General features: G+C 51.6%; 3 protein-coding genes across 3 annotated transcripts; 2 read left to right on the forward strand and 1 right to left on the reverse strand.

The window, feature by feature from the left end:
- GUITHDRAFT_84689 (hypothetical protein) lies at positions 1–5,172 on the reverse strand (the record flags this gene model as incomplete). Its single annotated transcript, XM_005839666.1, has 9 exons — positions 1–1,994; positions 2,060–2,224; positions 2,270–2,559; positions 2,629–3,130; positions 3,207–4,099; positions 4,177–4,273; positions 4,322–4,462; positions 4,601–4,885; positions 4,942–5,172. The coding sequence occupies 9 exons, from the start codon at positions 5,170–5,172 to the stop codon at positions 75–77; spliced, it is 4,524 nt and encodes a 1,507-aa protein (XP_005839723.1). The 3' UTR covers positions 1–74.
- A 2,972-nt stretch (positions 5,173–8,144) lies between these two features.
- GUITHDRAFT_150644 (hypothetical protein) lies at positions 8,145–8,977 on the forward strand. The gene is made up of 3 exons (XM_005839667.1): positions 8,145–8,337; positions 8,396–8,479; positions 8,523–8,977. Exons 1-3 carry the CDS (start codon positions 8,276–8,278, stop codon positions 8,626–8,628), a joined length of 252 nt encoding a protein of 83 aa, XP_005839724.1. The 5' UTR covers positions 8,145–8,275; the 3' UTR covers positions 8,629–8,977.
- Positions 8,978–9,190: 213 nt separating this feature from the next.
- On the forward strand, positions 9,191–11,417 carry GUITHDRAFT_159261 (hypothetical protein; the record flags this gene model as incomplete). The annotated part of the gene is made up of 5 exons (XM_005839668.1): positions 9,191–10,302; positions 10,348–10,424; positions 10,500–10,629; positions 10,684–10,715; positions 11,396–11,417. The coding sequence occupies exons 1-5, from the start codon at positions 9,460–9,462 to the stop codon at positions 11,415–11,417; spliced, it is 1,104 nt and encodes a 367-aa protein (XP_005839725.1). The 5' UTR covers positions 9,191–9,459.
- Positions 11,418–13,366: the final 1,949 nt, after the last annotated feature.

Here is a 13,366-nt window from a genome sequence, read left to right on the forward strand (position 1 = left end):
TTGTCAGTTGCTTCCTGAGCTTTACTAGAAGATTCATGCATAACATGTTAGATGCTCCTCCTCCTCCTCCTCCCTCACACCACCGAGTGAAGTTTCCTGACAGGCGCAAACGGATTTTGCGTGCGGTGGTGCTTAGAGCCGTAGAGGAACTTGGGCGCTGAGCTCCAGATGCCCATGGCCTTCATACTCCAGAAGTTGTTGTCCACCTGCTCGCCCGGCCATCCCTGCATCGTCTTCCCCTCGTCCACCACGTCCCCGCCCATGATCAGCGTGTGCTCGAGGAGCGTGCTGTACGGCATCATGGCGGCGCCGCTGAGCAGCCTCGAGTTGCTCCTCAAGGTGGCTCCGGGCCCGACAACCACCTGGTTCAGAGTGAAATGCCCGCGGCTGTTGATGTGGGCGATGAGCGACGCGCTGTCGACGGAAGCACCATCGCCGATGGCGACGAGCTCGGGCTCAGTCATCATGGGGTCAGCGCCGGTGGGGTAGAGGCAGACGTTGCGGCCGATGTGACTGCCATGGGCGCGGAAGAACCAGACGAGGAAGGCTGTGCCGTGAAGGTACTCGAGGATCCCGTTGCCGAAGTACGCCTGGCGGATGATGACGGTGGCGGAGAGGTAGAGCTGCCAGCGCTGGCAGTAGGAGGAGGTGTCCCAGTTGTAGACGCCGACGCGCCTCCGACCGATGTAGAACCACTTCATGAGAGTGGCGAGGGAGAGCGACAAGACCGTCGACAAGTTCTGCATGACGATGAAGGTTGGCACCATCCTTAGCCCGATATCCCACAGGCTGTAGTCCACGACCACGAGCGTGCTCCTCCCCAGGAACTCTGCCGTGAGCTCGAAACCTGCGATGATGGGAAGCGACCGGTACATGGCGGCGAAGCATCGCCAGAAGCAGCCGTTGAGCGCGTGGACCCATCCGGGATAGACGACATAGGAGGCGTTCTTGAGGTGAAAGGCGTTGCCGAAGGGGCGAAGGGTGCTGGCGGTAGCAGCAGCTTCTCCTCCTGCCTCCAGCAGCATCGGCTTGCCAAACCGACACCCTACCCACTTGGAACCAGCCTCGTACTCGGTGTTCTTCATGGCCAGCCCACCGGACCCGAAGACAACGTTGCGGCCTATCACACAGCCAGGAAGGAGCACGCATCGATCCCCCACGTTGGCTCCAGCTTCGATGCGGATAGGAGCGCAGTCCTCCGCATCTGCCGTCATGATGATGGACCGGCTCCCAAACACCACGTCGTCTCCCACCTCCAGCAGGTCGTACTCCACCAGCCCCTCGAACAAACTCCCCGGCCAGTAGATTCGATCTCCCACCTTAGCCCCCAGCACCCGCAGGATTCGGCTGATCCCCCCGTAATGGACGCCGATCAGATGTCCGATCTCCTGCAGCCGCTCTCCCGGGAAAAGCTCCCCCATCAGCCAGTGCCGAAACGTCTCAAACTGCGTCGCGTTGCGCTTCCCAGGTGTGAACTTGCCTATCACTGCCTTCTTGACCAAGATGACGGCAAAGAGACGGAAGAAAGGCAGCACCGTCGTCCGCACCACCCGGATCGCCAGGTAGTACCCGATCCTCTCGGGCGTCAAGAACCAGAGGAGCACGTCACAGTAGGTGTCGAGCTCGGCAACATACCACGAGTACAAGACCATCAGGCGGAGAACAAGCAGGACGGGAAGCTGCTCAAAGATCCATACCATCCAGAGAATGAGCCTACCGTACACCCTCCACAGAAAGTTTGGCTTCGCAAATGTCACCCTGCAGCAGATCTTGTCTTGGACGCTGCCGATGGAGGCAGGCGTGATGTCATAGGAGGAAGAATTCGGACCCAAACACGTCTTACTCGGGATCGCGATCCCTGGCACGACGGCGACTTTGCTAGCAATGCAGACCTCCTCTCCTATGTGGACGGGGGCGAGCACCATGCACCCCTTGTCGAGGCAGAAGGAGCGAACGCTGATGTTGTCTATGCAGGAGTTCGATCCTATTTCGATCTGCAGACAAGAAGAAAGTGAGTGGGTGAGATGAAGGTCGTGACTTGATCCGTCTCGTTGCTCACCAGATCGAATTCAGCCAGCTTCGCTCGATGATCAATCGCGACTTTCCTACCGATCTTAGCTCCCAACATGCGATAATAGAAGCAAAGAGTTGCTGAGTTGTATCGAAAGACGCCCCTACCGCACAAGAGATGAATTTGATCGACCAGCCACCACCGCAAGTAGTACTGAGCAACCATGTCACACGAGTCAAGCAAACTAATAATACTCACTTGTCCCCATAGCGGATATCTCCCAGGTTTGTACCTTCCGATAATGATCCACTTGCAAATTACAGCAAAGAGAGGAAAGAAAACTCCCGACACGACGCGTCCAATGGCCAAGGCAAGGATGAGGCCGGCGAGACGGTTGATTCCAGCCTGCTGTAAACTGACCCAGAGAGCGACGAAGAGGATCCAAGTCGAAACTCTTCGAAGAGGATAGATGAGGGAGAGAGGCAGAGCTTGCACGGTGAGGGCGAAGAAAGAAGTCTGAGAGAACGCTCGCAGACGTTCTTGCTCCTCTCCCTCTCCCCACTGCTTGTTCGAGTTCAACATATTTGACGAGTTCTCCCCAGAAGCATTCTCTCCACTCGTAGCTTCATCTACGCAAGATGCCTGAAACTCGCCCTTGCCAAGCTGCGTCCTGAGAGAGTTGACAGAGCTTGACAAGGAGGAGATGGTCCTGTTGGAGAAGATGGACGCAGCTGTCAGAGGCACGTCCATCACCCGGCGGATCTGCGCGACCATCCTTCCCGCGAGCAAGGAACTTCCTCCTGACTCAAAGAAGTCCGCGTTGATGCTGCACTTCTTGCCCAGAAGCTTCTCCCAGATGCTCTGGATCTCTCGCTCGGTGTCGTTGGAAGGCGGGGAGTAGTCATCCCCTCCATCCAACAGGTCGGGCTTCTTGAGCTGGTTGTAGTCCTCTGGGATCTTGTCCAGTGCGATGATCTGCTTCGGCAACAAGTAATCATGGAGGTGCTTCTGCAGTCCCTTCATCAGCTTGTGCACGTCCACGTTCTCAGGAGTAACGTAGAGCACCACAGGATCGCTCCCATCGGGTTTGGGGATGGACATGATGAGAGAATGCTCTATCTTCATCTCCCCCCTCACTCGCTGAACAACATTCATGATCTGTCATCACATCATCAGCTCATGAGCACGAGAATACCATACTCATCACCTGCTGCAAGTCAATGTCGATCTGACGCATCGGAATCTTTATGTCGAGGCCGCTGCCTCTCGGTGGACATGCTGCCTCAAACATGCGGAAATTTTGACTTGTACGATCATCGATCGGCTTCATGTCAAGTCTGTTGGAGAGCCGAATCCTCTGGACCTTGTTCGCCTGCCCCTTAGGGAGCTCGTCCATGAAGACAACAACTTGCGGCCACTTCGCAGGATGAAGAGTCGAAGCAACAAATCTCTGTAGTCCAGCTAGATCTACACGGGGGACGCCGGGAACAGAGACAATGGCAACACCGACCACCTCCTGCAGGACGTCATGAGGAGCTGAGAACGCGATGACCTCCTTGACTCGCTCATGCTTGACAACCGCCTCTTCCACCTCGAAGGGCGAGATAATCTCTCCTCCTCTGTTGATAACCTCCTTTGATCTCCCTGTGAGGTATATCCATCCCTCCTCATCCAGATATCCCATATCCCCCGTGTTGAACCATCCTCCCGGGAAGAAGGACGAGGCGTTTGCTGCATCATCGTTTTCATAGCCGAGCATGAGAGGGGCTCCCTTCAAACAAACATTCCCTACATGCCCAACAGGCAATGTCTTCCCCTCATCGTCAAGGATTCGCACTGAAGGCCCCGCGATCTGCCCACTGGAGGAAGGATGATCCAAGTTGTACTCACAGGAGGGCGAGGAGATGGGCATGCACTCTGTCATTCCATAGCTGGGCAGTACGACACAGCCAAGATTATCTTTCATGTCTTGCGCTAGTGAAGCAAGGAGCCCTCCCGCGGCATTTGCTACCATCCGCAGTTTGCATGCTGAATCACTGAGATTTCTTGATTTCTTCTCTTCGAGGATCATGGTGTGCATAGTTGGCCCTGTGGTTCCATCACAGGAATGAGAGTCAGTTGAACATCTTTCAACATCTTGCAGTCTTTCACAGTGAATGTCCCACCTGCATAGTACCAGGTGACCTTCTGCTCCTCCATACAGTTCCAAAAAGCAACAGCGTCGAAAGCCGGAGCGCAGATCACTCCCCCGCCCGAAAGGATCTGAAGCATCGTAAGTGGTAAACTTTAAAGCAGAGATGTCCAACTAACCACTGCTAACACGTTTCGAGTGATTCCTCCAACATGAAACAGCGGCATCATATTGAGGCAAACATCAGTCGGAGTCAACCCCCATGACCGAATGATGCAGGCTGCTCCAATACAGAGCGTTTCAAGAGAATAAGGAACCATCTGCCAAAAAGAACAGTGAGATGAGCTTCATGCACACAAGAGAAGGAGCGAACGAATCACAAGAAGAGAGGGAGGAGCGAACGAATCAGAGAGAGGGAGGACTTGGGGAGAAGCAGAAGACATTTGCATTCGCTTCACCTTCTTCTTCCCAGACGTGCCAGAAGTGTGCAGGACAAGAACAACTTGCTCGGGGGTGTTGTATCTTGCAGCTGATCGGGCTCGAGGTTCATCGCTTCTCGATCTTTCATCAGTTTGATCGTCATCAAGACTCACAATTGTAAAGAGTCCCACTGTCGACGGATCTGGCAGGAGTTTGAGGACCTTGATGTCTGTTGTTGACACGATCTCCTGCACCCTGGCATCGGACTCGTCCTGATGAACAATCAAAAACTTGCATCGTGTTCCTTGGAGCTCGGATTGAATCTGAACAGCAGAAACATTCAGAATTCATAGATGAACTACAATCAGGAATATATTACCTCAGATACAGTTTGTTGATTGTTGATTGGAACACAGCAGTATCGGTTTAAACACATCAGTATACACAGAGCCAGCTCTGGACCATTGGGCAAAAGCAGGCCACATCTCTCGTTCTGACCGAGTCCAAAAGACTCAAGCGAGAAATTCGACAAGAATTCACGTAAAGTTTCGAAGCTCAATCTTCCTCTTCCTTTCAAGTCTGTTGCAGAGACTGCAAAGTCACCATGCATGCTTGGAGAGCTGGGCAGCAGCTGCACCAGAGACTTGAACCCAAAGTTCTGCAAACACTTCTTCACATCATCTCCTCGGATGCTTGGCACAGCCTCCACACCATCACCATCAACGTGCACAACTCCGGGTTCATTGAATGGTGTGGCTTGCAGAACGTGACGAAGAGTGAAACCGCCACCATGCTTCCATGGGGAGACAGCAGCATCACAAATAATGCCTGCAAGCTGTGATCTCTTCGTCTGAGCTATTCTGGGCTGTGACTGAGCGGCATCTTCACCGCTCTCTACCGTGAGTTTTGAGCTGAAGTCACTGTCGTCGCTCACACTGTTTGTTTCTATTGAGACGCGAACTTCAGAGACATGGTGTGATTCCAACGTTGAGCGTATTGACCTCAAGTCAGACCTCTCAATGCCAGATGCACTTGCTGGTGTTTCGGAGTCTAGCAATGGTGCACTTAACCCCTCTGTTGTCTTCCGGGATTTCGAAGATCCAATTCGCTTTGCCCTTTCTTTCATTCGCCTCATGAGGGATTCTCTTTCTGATTGCGACATTTCACGTGGTTGTATGTTACAAGACTGATGCTACTGCAGTCACCGAATAAAAGCGAAATACAAGAATAATGCTCCGATCGTGCAGGAAATGATGTGGTTGCCGAGCTGCAAGTGGCAGGAGTAGAGGTGAAACGATGGCAGACGGAGGAGCGAGCTCAAGGAGAGCGAGCGCAGGAGGAAGTCAGCCGTCAGATCAAGATGTGAAGAGGGGGAGGAGGAGGAGGAGAGGAGGAGGAGGAGGATGGGAGGGAAACAAGATGCGCTGTTAAAGCTGCATCGCGAACCTTGGGGAAACTATGGTTACAAGGTCTTGGAGGGGTTCAGAAATTGATGTGGGGGTGGGGGTACATAGTTATGAGGTCAAGAGCGAAAATCTTTGCAACTACAAGGTAGGGTCTAGAGTATACCGGTACTCTAATAGAAAAAACAATGGGTACTAGGCATACGCTGGAGTATAAACTACAGGTCAATGTGAATCAAAAGGGGTCAGGGTAGGGAAAGGGTGGGTGCATCGGGTTTGTACAGGCAGGGTGCTTTTTTAGAAGAAGGGGTAGTGTCAATTGTTGTCATAGATGGGTGGGGTGGGAAGACTGGTGAAAGCAGGGGGTATCAAACATATGGAACTAAGGGGTGGTCAGACATTTACAAGGAAACAGGGGTAGGGAACGTCCGTAACCCCCAGGTTCTAAGGGGGGTCAAAAAGGTCAGGGGTAGGGGCATAGTGGACAAGGTGTAGGGTACCATGGAAGAGTAACGGAACATAACGATTATGACAAAGAAATAACAGTGGAATAACGTAACCATGCGACCAGTGGCGAATGACCAGGAAGACTATGGTTTGGACGGAGGGAGGTGGGATTGGCGGCAAACATCGAGATCTTCCTTACCACGTCCGACTTGACAGAGAGAAGGTTTTTGTCCGACTAAACTTCTCCGGGTTCAGCAAGAATGTCTGGAGGTTTCGCAAAGCTGTTCATTGTTTACGTAGCCTGGTCCCTATGTTCTGTCGTCGCAAAAGGTAAAGTTTGTCTCTTCTTGGTGGTTTGCTTTCAATCATTCCATCGTCATGTCCTGTATTCAATGGTCTCCATTGTCTGGTATCCTTTCTTTCATGATCGATGAAGTACTCGTGATCCCTCGAACTTGTAAAGCATCTATAGAGTTGATGATCCCATACTTTTCCAGCTTCAACTGCTCTGGATTTTCAGGAGATTATGAGAGAGGTGCTTGTCTGCTAGATAGTTGACAAGGGGCTACTTACATATTCAATCTTCGATTTCCTTGAATCAGGAGAAGGAAAGAATCGCCCTGCAAAAAAGTGTGCCAGGAGCACAAATTTTGTCATTTCCCAGAGTTCGCAAGCTAGATGCAAGGCAACACAGGTACAAATGTTGACTGGTGCAACGTCAAATGATTGGCTCAATGGTTAATGCTTTTTTGCTACTGTCTGCCGTCTTTACTCGCTGCTTCGCTGATCTTTCTGGCCAGACTGTGGAGAGCTCCAGAAAGCGTCTTCTACATTGCTAATTTCATCACCTCGAGGTACTTGTTGTAATCGACAGAGGATGTTGTTGCATGTGACATCGCACAAGGGAGGAGAATCTGTTGTTGGAGAGGATCAAAACATCAGAAACTGCTGGTTGGGAGGATATGGGACAGCGACGATTTAGGCATGCCGGAGGGTAAGGAAATCAGACCAGGAAAAGATTTCTACCGATTTCCAATGACTTCACCTAGGATTCCTTCAGCCTCTGATGGCATGATCGAAGAGCCGCTCGAAGACTACTTGGCTGAATTGAGGGACGCCATTGTAGATGGATGTGCTTTCAAACAAGGTCAACACCCGAATCACTTCCTGATGTGAGGCTTTGTTTGCAAACTTGAGAGGATGAATGGTGATAAGTATTTCTTCAGTAACGAGTATCGTCCAATGAGCGGCATCTCTCGACACAAAGATGGGCCACTCTACGGGGGGCGTGTGGCGATCCTTTCACTGCAGAGCACCTGCACTTTAGAGTTCTCACCCGAAAAGCATTCAACTCGCGATGAAGTCACAGGCGTTTTCCTTGAGCCAAGGAGCCTCTTGGTGTTTGATGGCGAGGCATACTGGAGGTCAGTCCCGCCGTCTGCACGGCTCGCCTTTGACTCCTTCTTCCTAGCTGGTGGCATGAGATCTGTCCGAAAGAGGACGACATCATTGATGAATCGTTGGCCAACATACATTTGTTGCCAGCTGAATATAAACTTGGCAGCAAGATTGCACGAGAAACTAGGATCTCGCTGACATTACGCGAAGTCAGCAACATTCAAGAGTTTGTTTTGTTGTTCATCACTTGGAAATGCTAAATTTTGTTTTACAGCCCAGACCGCAAGTTCGTCACATCCATGGCACAAGAGGCATGTCTCAACTCACAACAACTTTTGTCTAATTTATCAACCAGGAATACAAGAGGAAATCAAGGCAATTTAAGAACTCCGTATACGACAAAATATAAGAAAGACATCACATCGCGAGAAAGCTGTATCCATGCTAAGGTGGCAAAACGCGTCAATGTTTCATAACTGCATCATCTTCCAACATTCCCAGTTCTTGCGCGCGTACTTGCTCAATCCCTGTGAAAAAAAAGTCTCAGCTGTAATGAAGAAAGACTCAGCGAGGATGTTCACTGACTTTCTTGAAGATCCAATCTGAAGGCCCAATCAGAGGCTTCTCTAACCAGTTGGGTAACTTGGGTTGGTGTGTAGTTGGCAAGGACTGCAGCATTGGTAAAAATGAGAAGCAAACACCTTTCAATTACCTTTCAGCGCCTTTTCTTCTTCATCATTGTTGATGTATTGAACTATCTCATCAATGAGATTGCTCGTTGGGGCTTGTTGAGGTGCATCCGACATTTGATCCAATAAGAATATGCCCGGTCGAAACAATTCACATACAAATCCGGCAGATTCTATCCAGTCAGGTATTCTAGCGAGAAGAATTCAAGTTTCCCGATGAGCTGCAACTGTTGCAGGAAATCCCTTCGCTCTCCCACCCTGCCCTCCTCTGCTCCTACTTGTTCCCTCTCGCTCGCCCCTGTTCTCCCTTGACCTCTCCCCTCCTCCTCTCTCTTCCTCTTGTTGTTCTCCTCGTCTTCCTCGTCCTCGTCGCCCTGCTTGTTGTCTTTGTTCGTCTTCGGTTCTTGCTGCTTCTCCCGCCTGCTTCAAGTTCAGCCAAGGATCTTGCGCGCCATTTTTGAACTGTCCACACCCTACCGCAGACTTCACCCTTATTGAGTGTTTGACTACCCCTTCAAATCTTCAATGTACCCCTTCTTAAAAGACTTCTTGGCTATGCTAATACCCCAATATGCCATGACCCCTACCCTCCCATTCTCGCTCTCTGTGCTGCAACCCCTTGTGTTCAGAGGGCGAAAGAAAAGAAAAAAAAGAACTGAAAAGAAAAGAAAAAGAAAAAAAGAAAGACATTGGAGAGGAGAGGACGGACGGAAATGGAGATATGGAAGGATTTGATACGGGAGGAGTGAGAGGAGAGGAGAGGAGCAGATCTGACGCAAGAGAACAGGAGCAAGCAAGAGAGGAGCAAGGGGAGAGCAGCAAGGATCGTTGTGCAAGTGTGGGATCGAGAGGGGATTGAAGCTAGCGAGGAGAACAAACCAGGAGGAACACAGCAGGTTGGTGGCAGCAAGGGCGTATCAGCGACAGGGGGGAGACGAGAGGAAAGATGACAAGGTGAAGATGGGATCTGGAGGTATAGATCTATCGCGGAACGCGACCAACGGGGTATTGTTTGTCGGCTTCAATCAGGATCAGAGCTGCTTCGCTGTCGGGTTTTCCGATGGCTTCAAGATCTTCAACTGCAACCCCTTCAAGGAGACGATCTCTCGCAAGCTTGACTGCGGGATCCGATACATCGAGATGCTCTTCCGATGCAACATCCTCGCGCTTGTCGGTACGCAGGAGGACGGTAAGTTCCCTCCCAACAAAGTGATCATCTGGGACGACCAGCGCCGCAAGGACATTGGAGAGCTGAGTTTCCGCCATGAAGTCAAGGCTGTTCGGCTTCGACGAGACAAGGTCGTTGTGATCCTGGAGTTCAAAGTTCTCGTCTACAAGTTCTCCGACCTCTCTCCCATCCTCGAGGTCGACACCGTCTCCAACCCCAAGGGCATCTGCGCTCTCTGCCCCAGCCCCAACAACACGGTCCTGGCATGCCCTGGCAGCCATCGAGGGCACGTGCGGCTGGAGCTGATGGAGATGCACAAGACGTTCAACGTGCAGGCGCACAACTCTCCCCTTGGCTGTATGGCTCTCACGCTCGACGGGTCTCGACTAGCCACGGCCTCTGAGCGAGGAACCATCATTCGGGTCTTCGACACGCTTAGCGGGAAGCAGCTGCAGGAGGTGAGGAGGGGAGCAAGCGCGGCTGAGATCAGCTCGCTCGCGTTCGACCACAAGTGCTCCCTCCTCTCTTGCTCCAGCGTTAGGGGAACCGTCCATGTCTTCACTCTGGTAGACGCCCCATCAGCACCGACGTCATCGGAGAACAGCTCGGAGGAACGAGCCGGAGCTGCTCACCAGGTGGTCAAGTCGGGTTGATGTGAACTCAGCTGATCTTGCGAGTAGACCAACAACTGCCGATCAAGCCTGTCTTTCATGGGCAGCATGGTGACTTACTTCAACTCCGAGTGGAGCTTTGCAAAGTGATTTCTTGCTTGTTGCTGCCATGCAACTGGAACTGAAGGAAGAACAGCAGCTGACGTGTGCTGTGCCAACAGGTTTCGTCTCCCTATAGGAGACGGGCACACCATCTGCTCGTTTGCGTCGGAAAAGAACTCCATCCTAGTCGTGACGGCCACCGGCCATCTCTACATGTGTGAGTTCAAACCCGAGGGTCCTCCAGGGCAGGTAGGCGACGAGGCCGACGGTCAGGGGAGTGAGTTTGAGATGACTTTGCTGCAGGAGTGCGAGGCTACGTGGAGCCGCTCGTTCTTGCCGGAGGAAGTTCAATCTCAGTCGGAACTTGGTGAAGGGACGGTTGATGAGGTTGTAGGGAACTGATCTCGTCTGTCAGAATTGCAAGAAGGGGATATGCTGCCGCTCGACACCTGAAGATCTTCTGTGTATTCATTGATATCTTTACCATTTTAATGCATTCAAACACGTGTAGTTTACACTTCGCCCTCGCTCGCCCTACTACTGGCGATTGAAGACAGCTTCCAAATAACTTCCATCCCTCGCATCTTGCACCCTCGCCTGCATCAGTGTAAATGACAGATCTTAGTGGAAGCGCAAAGGAGGGAAAGACTCACGTCGAGCTCGTCTACGTCTTTGTTCGGGCTCGAGACTATCAACTTCGTCATCCTATCACTCACCTCCCTGCTCCTCGTCACCTGCTGCATACGGTTGACGACTGTCACCCGCATAGCTTCCCCCGTAGGAAGTTTCAACGTCCTTCTGCTTCATCTGCTCGTGTACGTCATCGGGCCAGCCCTCCCTCCCCCTTTCCCTCACCCCATCGCTGCTGCTCAGCTCCTTAAGGTACCTCTTGGCACTCTCAAGCTGCAGGCTGTAGGGCCCCTGTCCTCGTCGACAAGATCAGTGGAAGTGACAGGAGCAGCAAGTCAGACCATCTCTCCGCGCAACTGGTTGTGACCCTCCCTGCTGCTCTCAGATCCTCTGCTGAGAGGGAATGAGTGGAGTATCATCTTCTGGCACAACCCTTCCTCCTCTCACCTCAGCCCGTAAACCGCTTCCACATAGCTCCTTGATCTTCGCTGGAAGTTTTGATCGTTGAGACTCTTGGCCTCCAACTTCCGCCGAGCTTCACGCTTGAGATGCTGAGTAGCTTCTGGTTGAATGGGTCGTGATCTTTCCTCTCTCGCGTCTCGATCAGCTTCCTCGGCATGATCCACCCGTTGTGTCTTCCCCTCATTAGCCTCGTCTTCTCCTTTCTGCCCATGAGCAACTTTCTGACGGATGAGCTCCTGCAGCCGGGAGTACTCCAGTTCCTTGGAATGAAAATCTTTCAGAGCATCCCTCAGAGTCCCTCTCTCTTGCTGCAGCTCACGACCGAGTTCGTCCGCATGCTTGACGATCTCCGTCATTTCCCTCGCCCCCAGCTTCGTCTGCTCCCCTGATGTCTCTTTCTGCTCTCCTTCCGCATGCTGGCGATTGTCCCCGTCTCCCACCACCTTCATCGCACGTGACGAAGAAGTCGCCTTGGGAGGTTCGAAGCCGAAGCGGAGCAGCTCATCGTGGGCTCTTGCTTCGGAGAGCCGCTGCATGTATGCCTTGCGCCTCAAGGCTTCAGCAGCGACTTGGGTCGACGACTTCTTTGCCAGCGCCCCACGGAATTCTCTCTGCAGTTCACCCTGCTGCAGCAAAGCTCTTTCTGAGCCGACTGCATCTTTCATCATGTAGACACAAACGATTGCTGCTGTGCAGATTAATGCTGAATTCAGTGCAAGTCTGCAAGGTGTCATGGGTAAGTTTATCAACACTTCAACTCAACCAGCCAAAACCTGAAATAACTCATTCTTTTCTCTGCCAAAACTTATCAACAAGAATATGGATGGAAGAATGTAATGACTTACCTTTGCGCTGCTGTAAAATGAAAGATCCTTGAAGTTCTGGGGCGACATCATGAAACATTCCTGTCAGGCATAGCGAGGAATATCAGAAGGGCTGTCAGACTTGCATTCAATTCAAAAATCTTCACCAGACGGTGTTTCCATTCTGCCGAATCTTGGATGTCTTGGGATTCAACTATTTCATCAGACCCTGCTAGACTCAAGGTAAATTCGACAACTTTCAGCGAGAAGCTACCCGTTCATTCACAGTGTAGATGCACGTCATTCTTTCATGACAGCTACCACCATCATATTCTTCCATCTTCGTGATTGTGATCATCCTCTTCTCCTTCACAGAACTTTTCTATCCTGCCCAGCACTAATGTATATGGAGCTTGAAAATTGGTTGGAACCTGGGTCTTCCCTGGTCTTTCAACACACCGCTTCATCTGCAGCTTGCTCACAACTCGTTTCATCATATTCGATAATACAAAATATTCTCCTCGCTCACTCAGTATCTTCTCCTCCTCCTCTCGCCATCTCCATCTCCTCGCTCTTCCATATCCTCGACATTATTGTCTCTATTTCCGCGCGATTTCGGCCGGGTTGATTTGCGGGTTGATGGGGGATGAGGGCAACTTGATACCCACCCTGACTACTGAGTTACATACGAGGGGTAGTATTCATTGTGTGGGTCACTACCCATATTTTAGAGAGGATTTCCGGGGGTATATTAACGGGTACCTTTGCCACCCTTGATTGGACTAATGGAATGAGGGGTACTGGCCTCAAGGGTCATTCGAAGGGACGCCATGCATCAGAAGCTGTGGGCGCCGAACAGGCCGCCATCGATCTTCTCGTCCATGGCCTCGTCGAACCCTGGACTCCAGCGCCTCGCCAATGTCAGACAACAGCATGCTGAGATTCTTCACTCCTCTCTTCCTCCTCTCCCGACCTTTCTGTTCCACTCCTCCTGACCTCACCTCTGACTGATCGTTTGATGTCCTTCTCAATTCATAATCTCCTGTTGTTGCCTCTTCTCCTCCTCTTTCCCCTCTCTCTTTCTCTATCTC

Source organism: Guillardia theta (assembly GCF_000315625.1).
Source record: "Guillardia theta CCMP2712 unplaced genomic scaffold GUITHscaffold_8, whole genome shotgun sequence".
NCBI lineage: Eukaryota > Cryptophyceae > Pyrenomonadales > Geminigeraceae > Guillardia > Guillardia theta.